The sequence below is a fragment of the Eucyclogobius newberryi genome, unplaced genomic scaffold, assembly GCF_026437365.1.
Source record: "Eucyclogobius newberryi isolate DKJ021-1_F unplaced genomic scaffold, fEucNew1.0.hap1 SCAF_18, whole genome shotgun sequence".
Classification (NCBI taxonomy): Eukaryota; Metazoa; Chordata; class Actinopteri; order Gobiiformes; family Gobiidae; genus Eucyclogobius; species Eucyclogobius newberryi.
In genome coordinates, this window is record NW_027315812.1 from 11885469 (window position 1) to 11897578 (window position 12110).

At 39.1% G+C, this 12110-nt stretch overlaps 1 protein-coding gene across 1 annotated transcript in view; it reads left to right on the top strand.

The window, feature by feature from the left end:
• Positions 1-12110, top strand: part of LOC140364410 (cyclic nucleotide-gated channel beta-3-like) — a 174203-nt gene that overhangs the window by 156130 nt on the left and 5963 nt on the right. Inside the window, exons 2-11 of the mRNA XM_072450528.1 lie at positions 3169-3261; positions 6179-6221; positions 7070-7112; positions 8012-8175; positions 8857-9171; positions 10495-10703; positions 11194-11244; positions 11422-11508; positions 11604-11668; positions 11739-11861. Of these exons, the coding sequence (XP_072306629.1) occupies positions 3250-3261; positions 6179-6221; positions 7070-7112; positions 8012-8175; positions 8857-9171; positions 10495-10703; positions 11194-11244; positions 11422-11508; positions 11604-11668; positions 11739-11861 (1112 nt within the window). The 5' untranslated portion in view covers positions 3169-3249. The remainder of the gene's footprint in view (positions 1-3168; positions 3262-6178; positions 6222-7069; positions 7113-8011; positions 8176-8856; positions 9172-10494; positions 10704-11193; positions 11245-11421; positions 11509-11603; positions 11669-11738; positions 11862-12110) is intronic.

Genomic DNA, 12110 nt, shown 5'->3' on the forward strand with positions numbered 1-12110 from the left:
CCTGCTGCTCAGACTGTATATGGCCATAATGGAAATAAAGTAAAATACAAAGAGATGGTAAAACTGTACATGTTATTCATTTATACAATCTATAACTTATGTTGAAAATTGGGCAAATGAAAAGAGATGTTTGATATTTTTAACATAGTGAAAACATACCGTAGAAAGTTGGCTGAACTTAACCGTGAATGTACTTTTTGTCTTTTGCTGTCACCTGAAAATACTGGATGGGAAAAGTAAATGCTCCACGTCCCACTGGCCATTACCCATGAGCACCCGGGGTAGGGCACAATCACTTCCTGCCCCCCACAGACGCCTCCCCGACACAGGGCGAGCGCACGGGGGGGACAGGTGGAGGTCCTGAGGGGGGCAGAGCAATTTGTGTTTGGCCCCTGGAGATTGTTATGAGGGGGAAATGTGTCAGTGTGGAAGGAGAGGCGGCAGGAGAAGGTGAAATGTAATGAAAAAAGTACACAAAAATACACACAATGCATTTTATTCATACTTTTTACTCTAAACTGAAAAACGCTTCAATAGGTGGATTATTTATTTATTTGAACACGGTGCTGCCAAGCTATTCCTGTGACCTTAGCTGTTCTGAGCTTGACAGACAGAAATGTGGCAGAACACAGCGATCTCATTTTCACCCAAAGAGCTACTTTTACAATATTTTGCTCAACTACAAGGGCGAAAATAGGAATCAAAACCACAACACGAGCCACTGGAATCAATGTAATCTTAATGCATTGGAAGACAAGCATGATATAATCTTTTTTCACTCCTCAAATTACTTTTATATTTATTTTGCCAGCAATTGTGTGTTTGGTGGCTTGTATTATGGACACTAGTCGTTTTACTGTGGGCAAGTACAAATAAAACTCTTCTGATTCCGAATTTGGAGTGACAAGAAAAAAGAAAACCCACCGGAGGTCAATAAAGAGGAAGCAAATAATAATCATTTTGTTGTTAAGTGCTTGAATGGATAAAGCATTCTCTTGTAAAATTACATTTAACAAAGCAAAAAACAACCAAAGAATGTACACTTAATCACATGTAATGACAAAAATAATGGTATTTTTGCAAAACAACTCAATCAACAATTCAATCTGTTTTTGTTTGCTTTTTTTAAGTTTCATCTTTCACCAACTGCACAAACAAATCATTTATATTCTCGTAAATCCTTCACCTCCTCTCCCGTCTTTCCTCTGAATCCAAGGCTCATTCACGGCAGCAGAATGGAGCTGGATGTCGTTGTCTTTGTGATGGCAGCCGTTTTCTCTTTTCACTTCAGCTGTAAATTCCTGACGCCCTGAGAAGAAAGAAACATATTATGTATTATAACAGTTCAAGTGGGAGCGGATTCAGCCTCCTCCACAAGAATCTGAGATGAAAGGTCAAAGGGCGAAGACCCAGAGCACAAAGGGCGTCCATATTTGTATCTCTGCCTTCTTAAATAGACTTTATAATACATGAAAAGTGAAAGAAAGTTATAGTAAAGGTGTAATGTACCTGACTTTTCTGGTAGAGAATGCCAAAAGCTGTTTCCCAAGCAAATATTAGTACTGTACCAAGAATGTTCCACTGTATGGCATTATCTATCCCCATGGAGACAACCAGGCTGAGTTACAGGTCTAAAAACACAAGCATCCACAAACCTCTAGCTCTGTTAGCTCAGAGCACCAAACGGCCTCATTCCTGAAACCCTCAAATCTGAGTTTTGGATCATTTTTGGTTAATTTCCACATCAAGTACATTTAAACTGAATGTAGAAACTCACCCACATTGTATGTCCAGGCAAAGCAATAACATTTCCATGAAGACACAAACAGGTGGCATACTCTTCACCTGAAAAGTTACACCATGCACCTTCAATAATAATAAGTGATAGTTTAAAGTTCCTTGAAGCTGAAGGACCTAATGCTTTTTTTTTTTTTTGTTATTTATAAAATTCCGTTTTCTTCCCCATAAAGTGTATTGTTACATTGGAATACATGCTGTCTTCATCTAAACATTTTATCTTTAACAAACTTATAAGAAAGACCCTTCGGGATGACGGCTCGTGCTTCAATTTCATGTCTAAAAAGGTAAAGCTGTTTAAGTGGCCAAAGAATCCATGCACGTGAATATTAGTGATGTGCCATAGGGTTTGTGAGAGCCCATATTTCAGCTTTAATTAACCTAATCTTTTGCAAACATATAGAAAATTTTGTAACTTACAGTTTTCACCCCGAAGTTCTGTCCTCTTCCGTTTCCTATTGCACTTTTCAGTAATGTTTTTGCAAGCTTTTAGTGCCACTGTCAGAGAATCACCCAGACAAAAGACAAAACTAAACACAACTGAAAACCATTAATTGAAGACATGCAGCTGTGTATCCCTGATAACGTAATCTGGTGTAATTGATCAAGCTGAAATTAAGCAGCCTAAAGGCTAAGTAGCAGTGAGCTGATGGATTATACAACAAGATTAATGTAAGCACATTAAAATAACATTAAAACAACAAGAGGCCATCTGAGCGTGAACAAAACAATGCTTTGTTTTTCTTCAACTCGAAACGATTTACTTTCATGACAAAACACCTGCCAATATTAAAATAGATTGTTAGAAGATATTTACATTTAAAAAAAAATGTCACACTGTTTTTTTTAACTTTTTGTCTACACATATTACTAATGATACAAGAGTTTTGTTGAGATAATTGGCTGAAAAAGGACTGAATGTTATTGCACTTTTTTTTTGAAAACACACAATTAAAATGGTCGATAATTGACAAAACTGTCACACATTATGATACACAATTTTTATAATATAGCACTGTATTGTCTCCAAATTATATGTACAATGTTTATATTTAATTTCCCGTTACTTTACATACTGTAGTACATCCATTGACCACTAGATGTCTCTGAGAAAACTGTTGCAGCTGCATCTTCTTCTTATAATGAATTATGTTTAAGTTTGAGTGGATCCTAATGTCCTGTCGTGTTTGTTGTACACTCTGAATGGTCCACGCTGCGTCCCTGAGGTGAAGGGCTTATGTCTGTGGAGGGGGCGGCTCCCGGGACGGTCTTAAGTCTTAACCAGGCTAAAAACAGTAAGCCATAAGGACTATATGTTTCAGCAGGGTGCGGACACTGTGCACAGGGGACATACAGGGGGGACACAAAGAGGGACGCGCAGGGGACAGTGGACACTACATGCATTGACCAGTTTGAGCTGCAGTTGAGCCAAAGGGCCTGCAGGGTCCAGCGATGGCGGCCAAGGTAAGTGTTTATTATGATCTGTAAAGATGTAATTATGTTTCAGCATCAACACTAAAACAAAGGATGTGTTTGTCCACTGCACGTTCTGAACGAGGACATGTGTGTTGATTCTCAAACAACCGCTTTGCAACATGAGTTTACTGCAAATAAATATGTTTGTTGTGTGTGATTTATGACATTTAAAGCTGCGCTCTGTAACTTTTCTGGTGGAAGGTTCCGCCACTTGCTTCTCTTCGTGGAGGTGTTATTGCTTTGCTTGGAATATTCCATAGTTTGGCATTAAAATTATTAAGAAATTAAGAATACATGTTTTTCAATTTTTTTTTTTTTTTTGGGGCTTTAAGTTAATGCCAGACACGTGACCTGTACGCCACCCGCCGCCATCTTGGTTCAGGTCACTAATGTAAACAAACGTAAATCATGATGTAAATTAATTTAAATGGAAAAACTGCTTAAACTGCTCAAATATCAGAACAGTCCAACTCTTTACTGTCATCTGTGGTTTATACAACAACCAGGGCCGGCCCAGCCTATAAGCGAACTAAGCAGCCGCGTAGGGCCCCGAGGCGTTAATAGGGCCCCCAATCTGGCAACCCGTCTTATGCGAAGTGCAAGCGCAGCGTGCGCCACTAGTGTAGTAGCGCTGCTGGCGCGGCAGCGCACACAGCGGTAACATATAACACACAAACCGCATTTATTTGTAATGACAATCTGGCAACCAAGACACCAAACCTGCGCTGATTGGGCAACTTCATTGTGCGCGAGCAGAACGAGAGCAAAACATAAACACAACACAACGTGGTCCCTGCGTGGTCCTCATGTCCAGAGGAATATATCCCCCCGATGCCGAAAAACGAAAGAAGAAACTTCTTGACGATGTAAAGAAACTGCAAACTCAACAACACTCTCCAGGTATTGAACTTATCTTACAAAGAGACGGTTAATGCTGCTGTTTGAAACAACACGATTCTGTCACGTTCGCTCAGGCTGGAGGCGACGAGAGCTCTGCCCCGCGCACAATAATATGTCTGAATGAAAGATAATAAGCTTCACATTTACACCAGCCCCGTAGTGTCAGCTGCAGGTGAGGCCGGGGAGGGGCCTCTATGGTCCGGGTCACTAAGAGGCGGAGATCCGGTCCGGACGAGCGCCGTCTCGTCCAGAACCTCTGACGTGAGACTTTGGAGTGAACAGTGTGCGGCCCCTGTCCCCTGTCCCGGGCCCCTGTCCCCTGTCCCGGGCCCCTGTCCCGGGCCCCTGTGCAGCCTCAGTTAGAGATGAGCGGGTTTGAGTTTGGTCCCCTCTCTCTCACATCACCATGTGTGAGATCAATCGTGACTCGTGATGTCTGTTTTACTTTGACTTCTTAAAGTGCAATGAGAGGAACGTAAAGGTTTATGCATCAGCCAATCACATCACAGCATTGTTTCACACAGAGGAGTCCAGTGTGTGATGTTCTGATCAGAACAAACATTTATATTGTAATTAACTTTTAATAGAGCAATAAAACATTTCAATTTATTTAAAAAGCATCATTAGACTATTTGTTATAAATTATAATAAATTGATAGTGAAAAATAACCAGACATATTATGATTACGTCTGTTATAGAATAATACTATATATTTTTATACAAAAGTGGCAAAGTTGCAGAAACGCAGTCTCTTCACTATAGCTAGGTTTGGACCTTCACTTCTAGTTCTGTTCATTCTCTGGGAATAACATGTTTGCACTGTTTTATCAGTGTTAATTGTTAATCAAGCAATGCTTATGCCATTTGTTTAATTTAATATAACTTGTTTTGTCACTTTAGCAAGAAGGAACAGTTGGGGGCTGTAAAAGATAAATTAGTAAGGATAACTATTACTTTTACATTTTCAGTTAAAATGAATCAATTTGATCATAATTACCCCCCATGTTCATTAATTTAAACTGCTAATGTGGCTGTCGACCCTTAACGCCCACAAATACACCCAAAAACATATCTGGGACGTGTGTTATTTGTACAGGGAGTAGAGGTGATGTCAGCGGAATACCAAGTTGCATTGTGGGATTTAAGTTAGCAATATTTGAGCTTGTGAGGTGTTGAGAATAAACTAACTGTCAAACGGATGCCCTGGAGTTTTGGTGCTTTGTTTGCGTTGAAGAAAGTTCCCATATGTGAATTGTTTACAGACAATGGCAATAAAACTGATTCTGATGACGTGGTGAGGGGCCCCCAAAAATGTTTTCGCTTAGGGCCCCCTGAAGGCTTGGGCCGGCCCTGACAACAACAGATTGTATTGTACAAAAGCACAGCTGCTTTTTGAAATGCAATTGTAGCTTTTTTGTAGTGCGTTTAAAGTTATGTGAAAAATGTTTGCATAAATGATTAGCATTGGTGATTAGCATAAAGGTCAAACATCTTTTAACAACTGAAACATGGCTAAGTATCTGAAACTTTCCGTGTGTTTAGTAATAGTACTGCACTAAAAACGTTTAATCATGTTTAATACCATACTGTGGCGCATCAAGGGCATGGTCCTTAATTGATCTAATGAAAATATGGAAGCCTTTGTATTTAGTCTACATTTATCAACTGTCAAGAAGCTGGGTCATCTCAGTGATTATGATGATGATGATGATAATGATGTGTATTGATTTAAAAGGCAATGCTATAATTATATCATTATCATTATTGAATAGACTTTAATGCAGCTTCATTTTTGGTCTAATATAGATTTTTTTTTAAACTTCATATTGAACTTGCTTAGTCATGAAACATATATGTCGGATACACCAGGGACCAAGAATATAAAGTTCTAAGAGAAGCAGTATAATCCATCTAAAAGTTTCCTGAAAGTACAAATTCAAATATTGTTTTAGTGGCTCCGCTCCAGCTCATCTGACAGAGTTCCGTGTTGATTTGTTGTTGCAGGACGAGAAGACGAATGCAGCCAAGAAAGAAGAAAAACCAGCGGGTAAGTGCCCATTCAACCACTGAGCTCCAAATAGTGCGGCGATGCGTTTGTGGAGGCGGCAGCCAGACCCGTAATTCCACACAATGATGCTGAATGCAGTCATTTGCCTCTTGAACAATGTCGGCAGGTGGTTGAAAAGGCCCTTTCTCTGGATATGCTACAAACAAAAGAAGCTCAATGGCTGTAATCAGTTTTGTACCAGGCAGAAATATCGATACACAGAAACAAAGGCACCACGAGGCGACACAAATGAACAATCAGTGCACAAAAGTTGGAACCAATTATCCATTTCAATGCCAGTTCTAAGGAGGTTTCAGTGCTCAAACACGATCAGAGTGAACGTGCCTTATGCTTATCATCTGTCACAACAGCACACACGACGGAGGCTGTATGGTTTATTGAAGATTCTTTGAGCTTCCTCACATCATAACCTGCTTCCATGAATGGGTTTTTGTGTGTGTGTGTGTGATTTACTGTATATTGATTTACCTTGATATCAACTGGTTTTGAATAAGCATTTGGTTAGCATTCTTTTTTACATTTATCAATTTCTGAAAACAATTGTCACAAACATACCAGGTGCACATTACCATCATTCTCAATTGTTAAAACATATTTTAGGCTAGAACAGAAAATTGCCCAAGAATCTTTACTTTTAAAAACATAATTTGTCTGGTTATAGTTCCATTATATCTCATTATTATTCGTAATGTTTATAACCACCTCTGAGAACACACAGTTTTGTTTATTTCGATTTCAAAGTAGTGAGTCACTTTAACTTGAGGACCAGTACAATCCATTACAAGTTTTGGGGTAAATACAAATCTTTTTTAATTTTTTTATTTCAGGGGCGGCACCAGCTGGAGCCAACCCCGGCGCTGCACCAGAGGGGTAAGTCTTGCTAAGTTAATATATTATAGTTTATATCACAATTGTTGTAAACTCTATACATACAGGTCAGAATACAAACTTGCTAAGTCAGTGACACCCCAAACTAGAATTAAACCAATCTACCAAAGTGTAATTAACCAGATTGGCTGTGGTGAGACAGAGAGAGACCAGTCATGCCAGATCTCTATCCTGGCTCGTACAACATGCACATTACATTTACAGGGGGACAACTGCAAAGTGGATTAAAGGATTTTCAGATTTGAGCCCAAAGAAGCTCAGGGCACAGCTCCCAACAGCGCAACGAGAATTATGAGAATGACCTGTGAAGATGACGTTGTCAAAAGTGAAGAACAGACAGAAAAGAAAGTTACAAATACAAAGTTTATGGGGGATTAAATTATAGGTTGGAATATGGACTAAAGGCAGGACCTGGTTGGACAAATCTAGCACAGTCAACTATTATGTTGTGGACCCGTTTGATTATTTTTATCTACTTATTTATTTCAGCTATTGCTTTCTTTATGGTTCATTCATTCATCATCTTCTTTCTTTAAGTTTGTTCAGTTTTATTGTAAGGTTTCAGTTCTTTCTCTGTGGAATCTAAACACAGACGTTAGTTTGTAAGGCCTTAGCCTCAATAAAAAAAAGGTTAATGACAAAAATAATAATTTTACTCTGATGCCATAAATGTATCAAATTAGTGAGAGTATGAGTCACACACTTTACTAATTGGCTTTGTACACAGTATATATTTACTATGTGCCATATATGAAATGTCCACCAGGGAGCACCAGAGAGTCACTGTTATTCCCAAAATGCCTGTAAGATCAATTTATTTGTGGTTATAAAAATAAATCTGATTGCATTTATAGTTTATTGTTACTTTCTCACTTTCTCAGACAAGAAGCAGCCCCGCCCCCTACTCCTCCACCTATCGTGATAAACAGATACTCGGATGATCAGCTCAAGGCCATCGTCAAACGCATGAAAGAGAGACTGGAAATCTACAAGGAGAAAGCCACTGACCCGTTCGCCTCTTCTCCAGAGATCACTCCACCTATCAGTGAGTACAGCAGGCCTTTTCTCTTTAACCTTCTGGAGACTGAAAGACTGGATTTCCCGTTTTCCTATCGGGTCTGGATGACACACAGGCGTTTGTAGCAGAACGTCTCCCCCCTCCCTCCACAACATGAAAACTTGTGTGTTTGTTTGTTTTATGTTTAAAAATTAAATTGTAAAAAAAGAAAACTTTTTTTTAACCTGCGCAGAATCTTTGAAGGTAGCACAAGGGTTAAATCTTGCAAGAACAAGGGCCAGATTATGACTAAATTAAGTAATACAAAAAACAGACAAACCAATTTGTATTATATACATGCTATAACTTTTTATACCGGTATATGATATCGTTCTTTTTGTTAAAAGTTTAACAAATTAAAAGTGCTAGAAACCATCAACTAGCTGTATTGCAAACATTCATAAGTTTAGTTAACTATTCAATATTATGTAATTATTAATCCTATAACCATTATTTACAATAATGAAATTAAAATGAATAAATGCAACTTTACATTCAGTTCAACTTTTTTTTTGGCCTGAATACAGAAACCTTCCCCAAATACATAAATCATTTATGTTCATTTCTATAAAACCTAATGAGGATATCAAAGCTTCATGCCAAACCCTCTGTAAAGTCAAACGTGTTTCTAAAATAGCTCATATAATAATCGTCCTTGTGCTCCTTCAGCTCCTATTCTGGGAAAAGCAGAGTACGCCTGTGTGATTGAGGAGCGAAAACGACAAGCCGAGGAAGAGGTCATCAAAAAGGAAGAGGCAGAGAAGAAGAAGAAGGAGGAAGCGGAGAAAAAGAAACAGGCAGCAGGCGAGAAAAAGAAGGTTGACGAGGAGAAGAGGAAAGTAGAAGAGGCCTTGTCGGAGGAGCCAAAGATCCCACTGAGGATCAGGGTCAAGACTATGTTCTGGTTCTCTGTGGACGTGTGGCTGACGCCATTGGAGAACCTGATGGATACAGTGCTAGGGGTGACCATTGACCCCTTCACAGGTAACAAATACATACATTGTTAAATAATCTAAACATGTAGGACTATTTGGATGTGTTTGTGTGACTTGTATGTTTCCTCCTGTATTGTTCCATTAGAAAAAACGGTTGCCCCTAAACAATGTTCACGTACAAGTACAGTAGGTGGCGGTAATGTGACACTTGGATACCAACCGCCATAAAACACAGAAGAAGAACAACAAGACGAAGAACAAGATGAAGAAGAAGACAAAGAAGAAGAATGACAAGAAGACGAAGAAGAACAAGAAGATGAAGAAGGACAAGAAGACAAAGAAGAAGAAGGACAAGAAGACAAAGAAGGACAAGAAGGCCGAAGAAGACAAAGAAGGACAAGAAGGCCGAAGAAGGACAAGAAGACAAAGAAGAAGAAGGACAAGAAGACAAAGAAGGACAAGAAGGCCGAAGAAGACAAAGAAGGACAAGAAGGCCGAAGAAGGACAAGAAGACAAAGAAGAAGAAGGACAAGAAGACAAAGAAGGACAAGAAGGCCGAAGAAGACAAAGAAGGACAAGAAGGCCGAAGAAGGACAAGAAGACAAAGAAGAAGAAGGACAAGAAGACAAAGAAGGACAAGAAGGCCGAAGAAGGACAAGAAGACAAAGAAGAAGAAGGACAAGAAGACAAAGAAGGACAAGAAGGCCGAAGAAGGACAAGAAGACAAAGAAGGACAAGACCAAGAAGAAGGACAAGAAGACAAAGAAGGACAAGAAGACAAAGAAGGACAAGAAGAAGAACAAGAAGAACAAGACACGAAGAAGAACAAGAAGAAAGAGGACAACAAGAAGGACAAGAACAAGAAAAACAAGAACAAGAAAAACAAGAAGAAGGACAAGAAGAGGAAGAAGGAAAAGAACAAGAACAAAAAGAACAAAAAGAACAAGAAGAACAAAAAGAACAAGAAGAATAACAAGAAAAAGCAGAAGAAGAAGAAGAAGGACAAGAAGAAGCAGAAGAAGAAGAATAAGGACAAGAAAAACAAGAAGAATAACAAGAATGAGGAGAAGAAGAACAACAACAACAAGAACACAGTCGTGTTAACAAATAAACTCTCCTAATTCCATCCATCCATCCATTTTCTACCGCTTGTTCCCTTTCGGGGTCGCGGGTGACTGGAGCCTATCCCAGTGACTTCGGGCCTTAGGCGGGGTACACCCTGGACAGTGGCCAACTCGTCGCAGGGTTAACAATCTCTCCTAATTACACAACATTTTATATATACAAAAAATGTTTAAATCACTTATAGGTTGCCCCAGTACAAATATTACCAGTATATTGATCGTACAGTGTATACTTTTGGTACTTGCAGATCGCCGGTACATCGCCTGGCTGAGCTTAGTGACCTTAGCCTTTAACTACAACACCTGGTTTCTGACGGCGCGGCTGTGTTTCCCGTACCACACCGAGGATGCCGTCAAGTACTGGTTTCTTGGGGACATGCTAGCCGACTTCGTCTACCTCCTCGACAGCGTGGTCTTTCAGCCCCGCAAACAGTTTGTCAAAGGCGGGGACATTATCGTAAGCGCACCGCAAAAATGAGATCTTTCCATCGTTAAAAAGGACTTTGAGTGGTTTTGACGAGTTAAGATGTATTTGCTTTCAAGTATTTCAAGCACACTTACTCTGTTTTCCATCTTAAATCAGAATCAGTATCAGATGAACAAAATTCACAAACTTAGGAACTTAATTTGGTGATTCGGTACAACATAAAACAATGAACAATGATAAAGCAACATATGTAAAATCAAAAAGGGCATGCATTAAAGAACAACAATTTAGATCTATAGGATAAAAAATTAAATAACACAAAGTTTAGTGTTAAATTTACAAATGTAGTGTAAAAAGTGCATTGAAACAATGTAAATAATCTAAATAATCAACATTTGCATCTGGACTGGTCAAAGATACTCAAATTCAACATACTATTTTGAATTAACCCATGCCAGATATACATTTTTTGTTTTGAAGTGACTTTGTTTAACTAGAAATATAATCTGTATAATTTCAGAAAGATCGAGTGATGACCAAGAAGTATTACAGAGAAACGGAAAGATTTAAGGTACATTTCCACACCACTCTTTAACTCTGCCGTCTACATCTTTCATTTATGGTGTTTCTCTCAACAAAAACGCCAACTGCTTTTCCTCCAAATCATAAAACAATCCTGATCTCGTCTCTGTTTTTTTGGTCGTTGCTTTGAATGTGCATGACTTTGTCTCTGTCTAAATCACCTCAGATGGACATGATCTCCCTCATGCCCTTGGACCTGTTGTACTACCAGTTTGGCTTTAAGTCCATTTTCAGGTTCAATCGTCTTCTAAAAGTACGTGTTCTGCCAATCCGTACATTTTCACACAATGCCGTGATCATGTTTTACCAGTAATGATATCAAGCCTCTGTCTGATGTGCTTCTTCAAGGGAGAGTCATTCTTTGAGTTCAGTGATCGTTTGGAAAGCATCATGGCTAAAGCTTACATCTGGAGGTATGTTTTCCGGTGATACAAATCAGAAATACAAAAGATTCAAGTGTGAATGACTCTACTTGTGTGTCAGAGTGATCCGCACCATTGGATATCTCCTCTTCATGCTCCATCTGAACGCCTGCATCTACTACGTGGCTTCAGATTACCAGGGCATTGGTAAAACCAAGTGGGTCTACTCCGGAGAAGGCAGTGCGTAAGTGAAGACAGTATTTATACATGTTCTTTCTTTAGATACTGTGCTGTGTATTACTGGGAGAAGTGTTGGCTTAGTAGACACCGTACCATGTTATATTATAAGAGTTATGTGCTCTGGATGTTGGAAAAATAAATATCTTGGATTTCCTAGAACGTGAAACCACAGAAATGGCAGTTGTTAGTTAAAAAGTGTTTCAAAAATCTATTCTGGAACCAAAATATGTGTGCAGCGTGATTAGGTTAACCA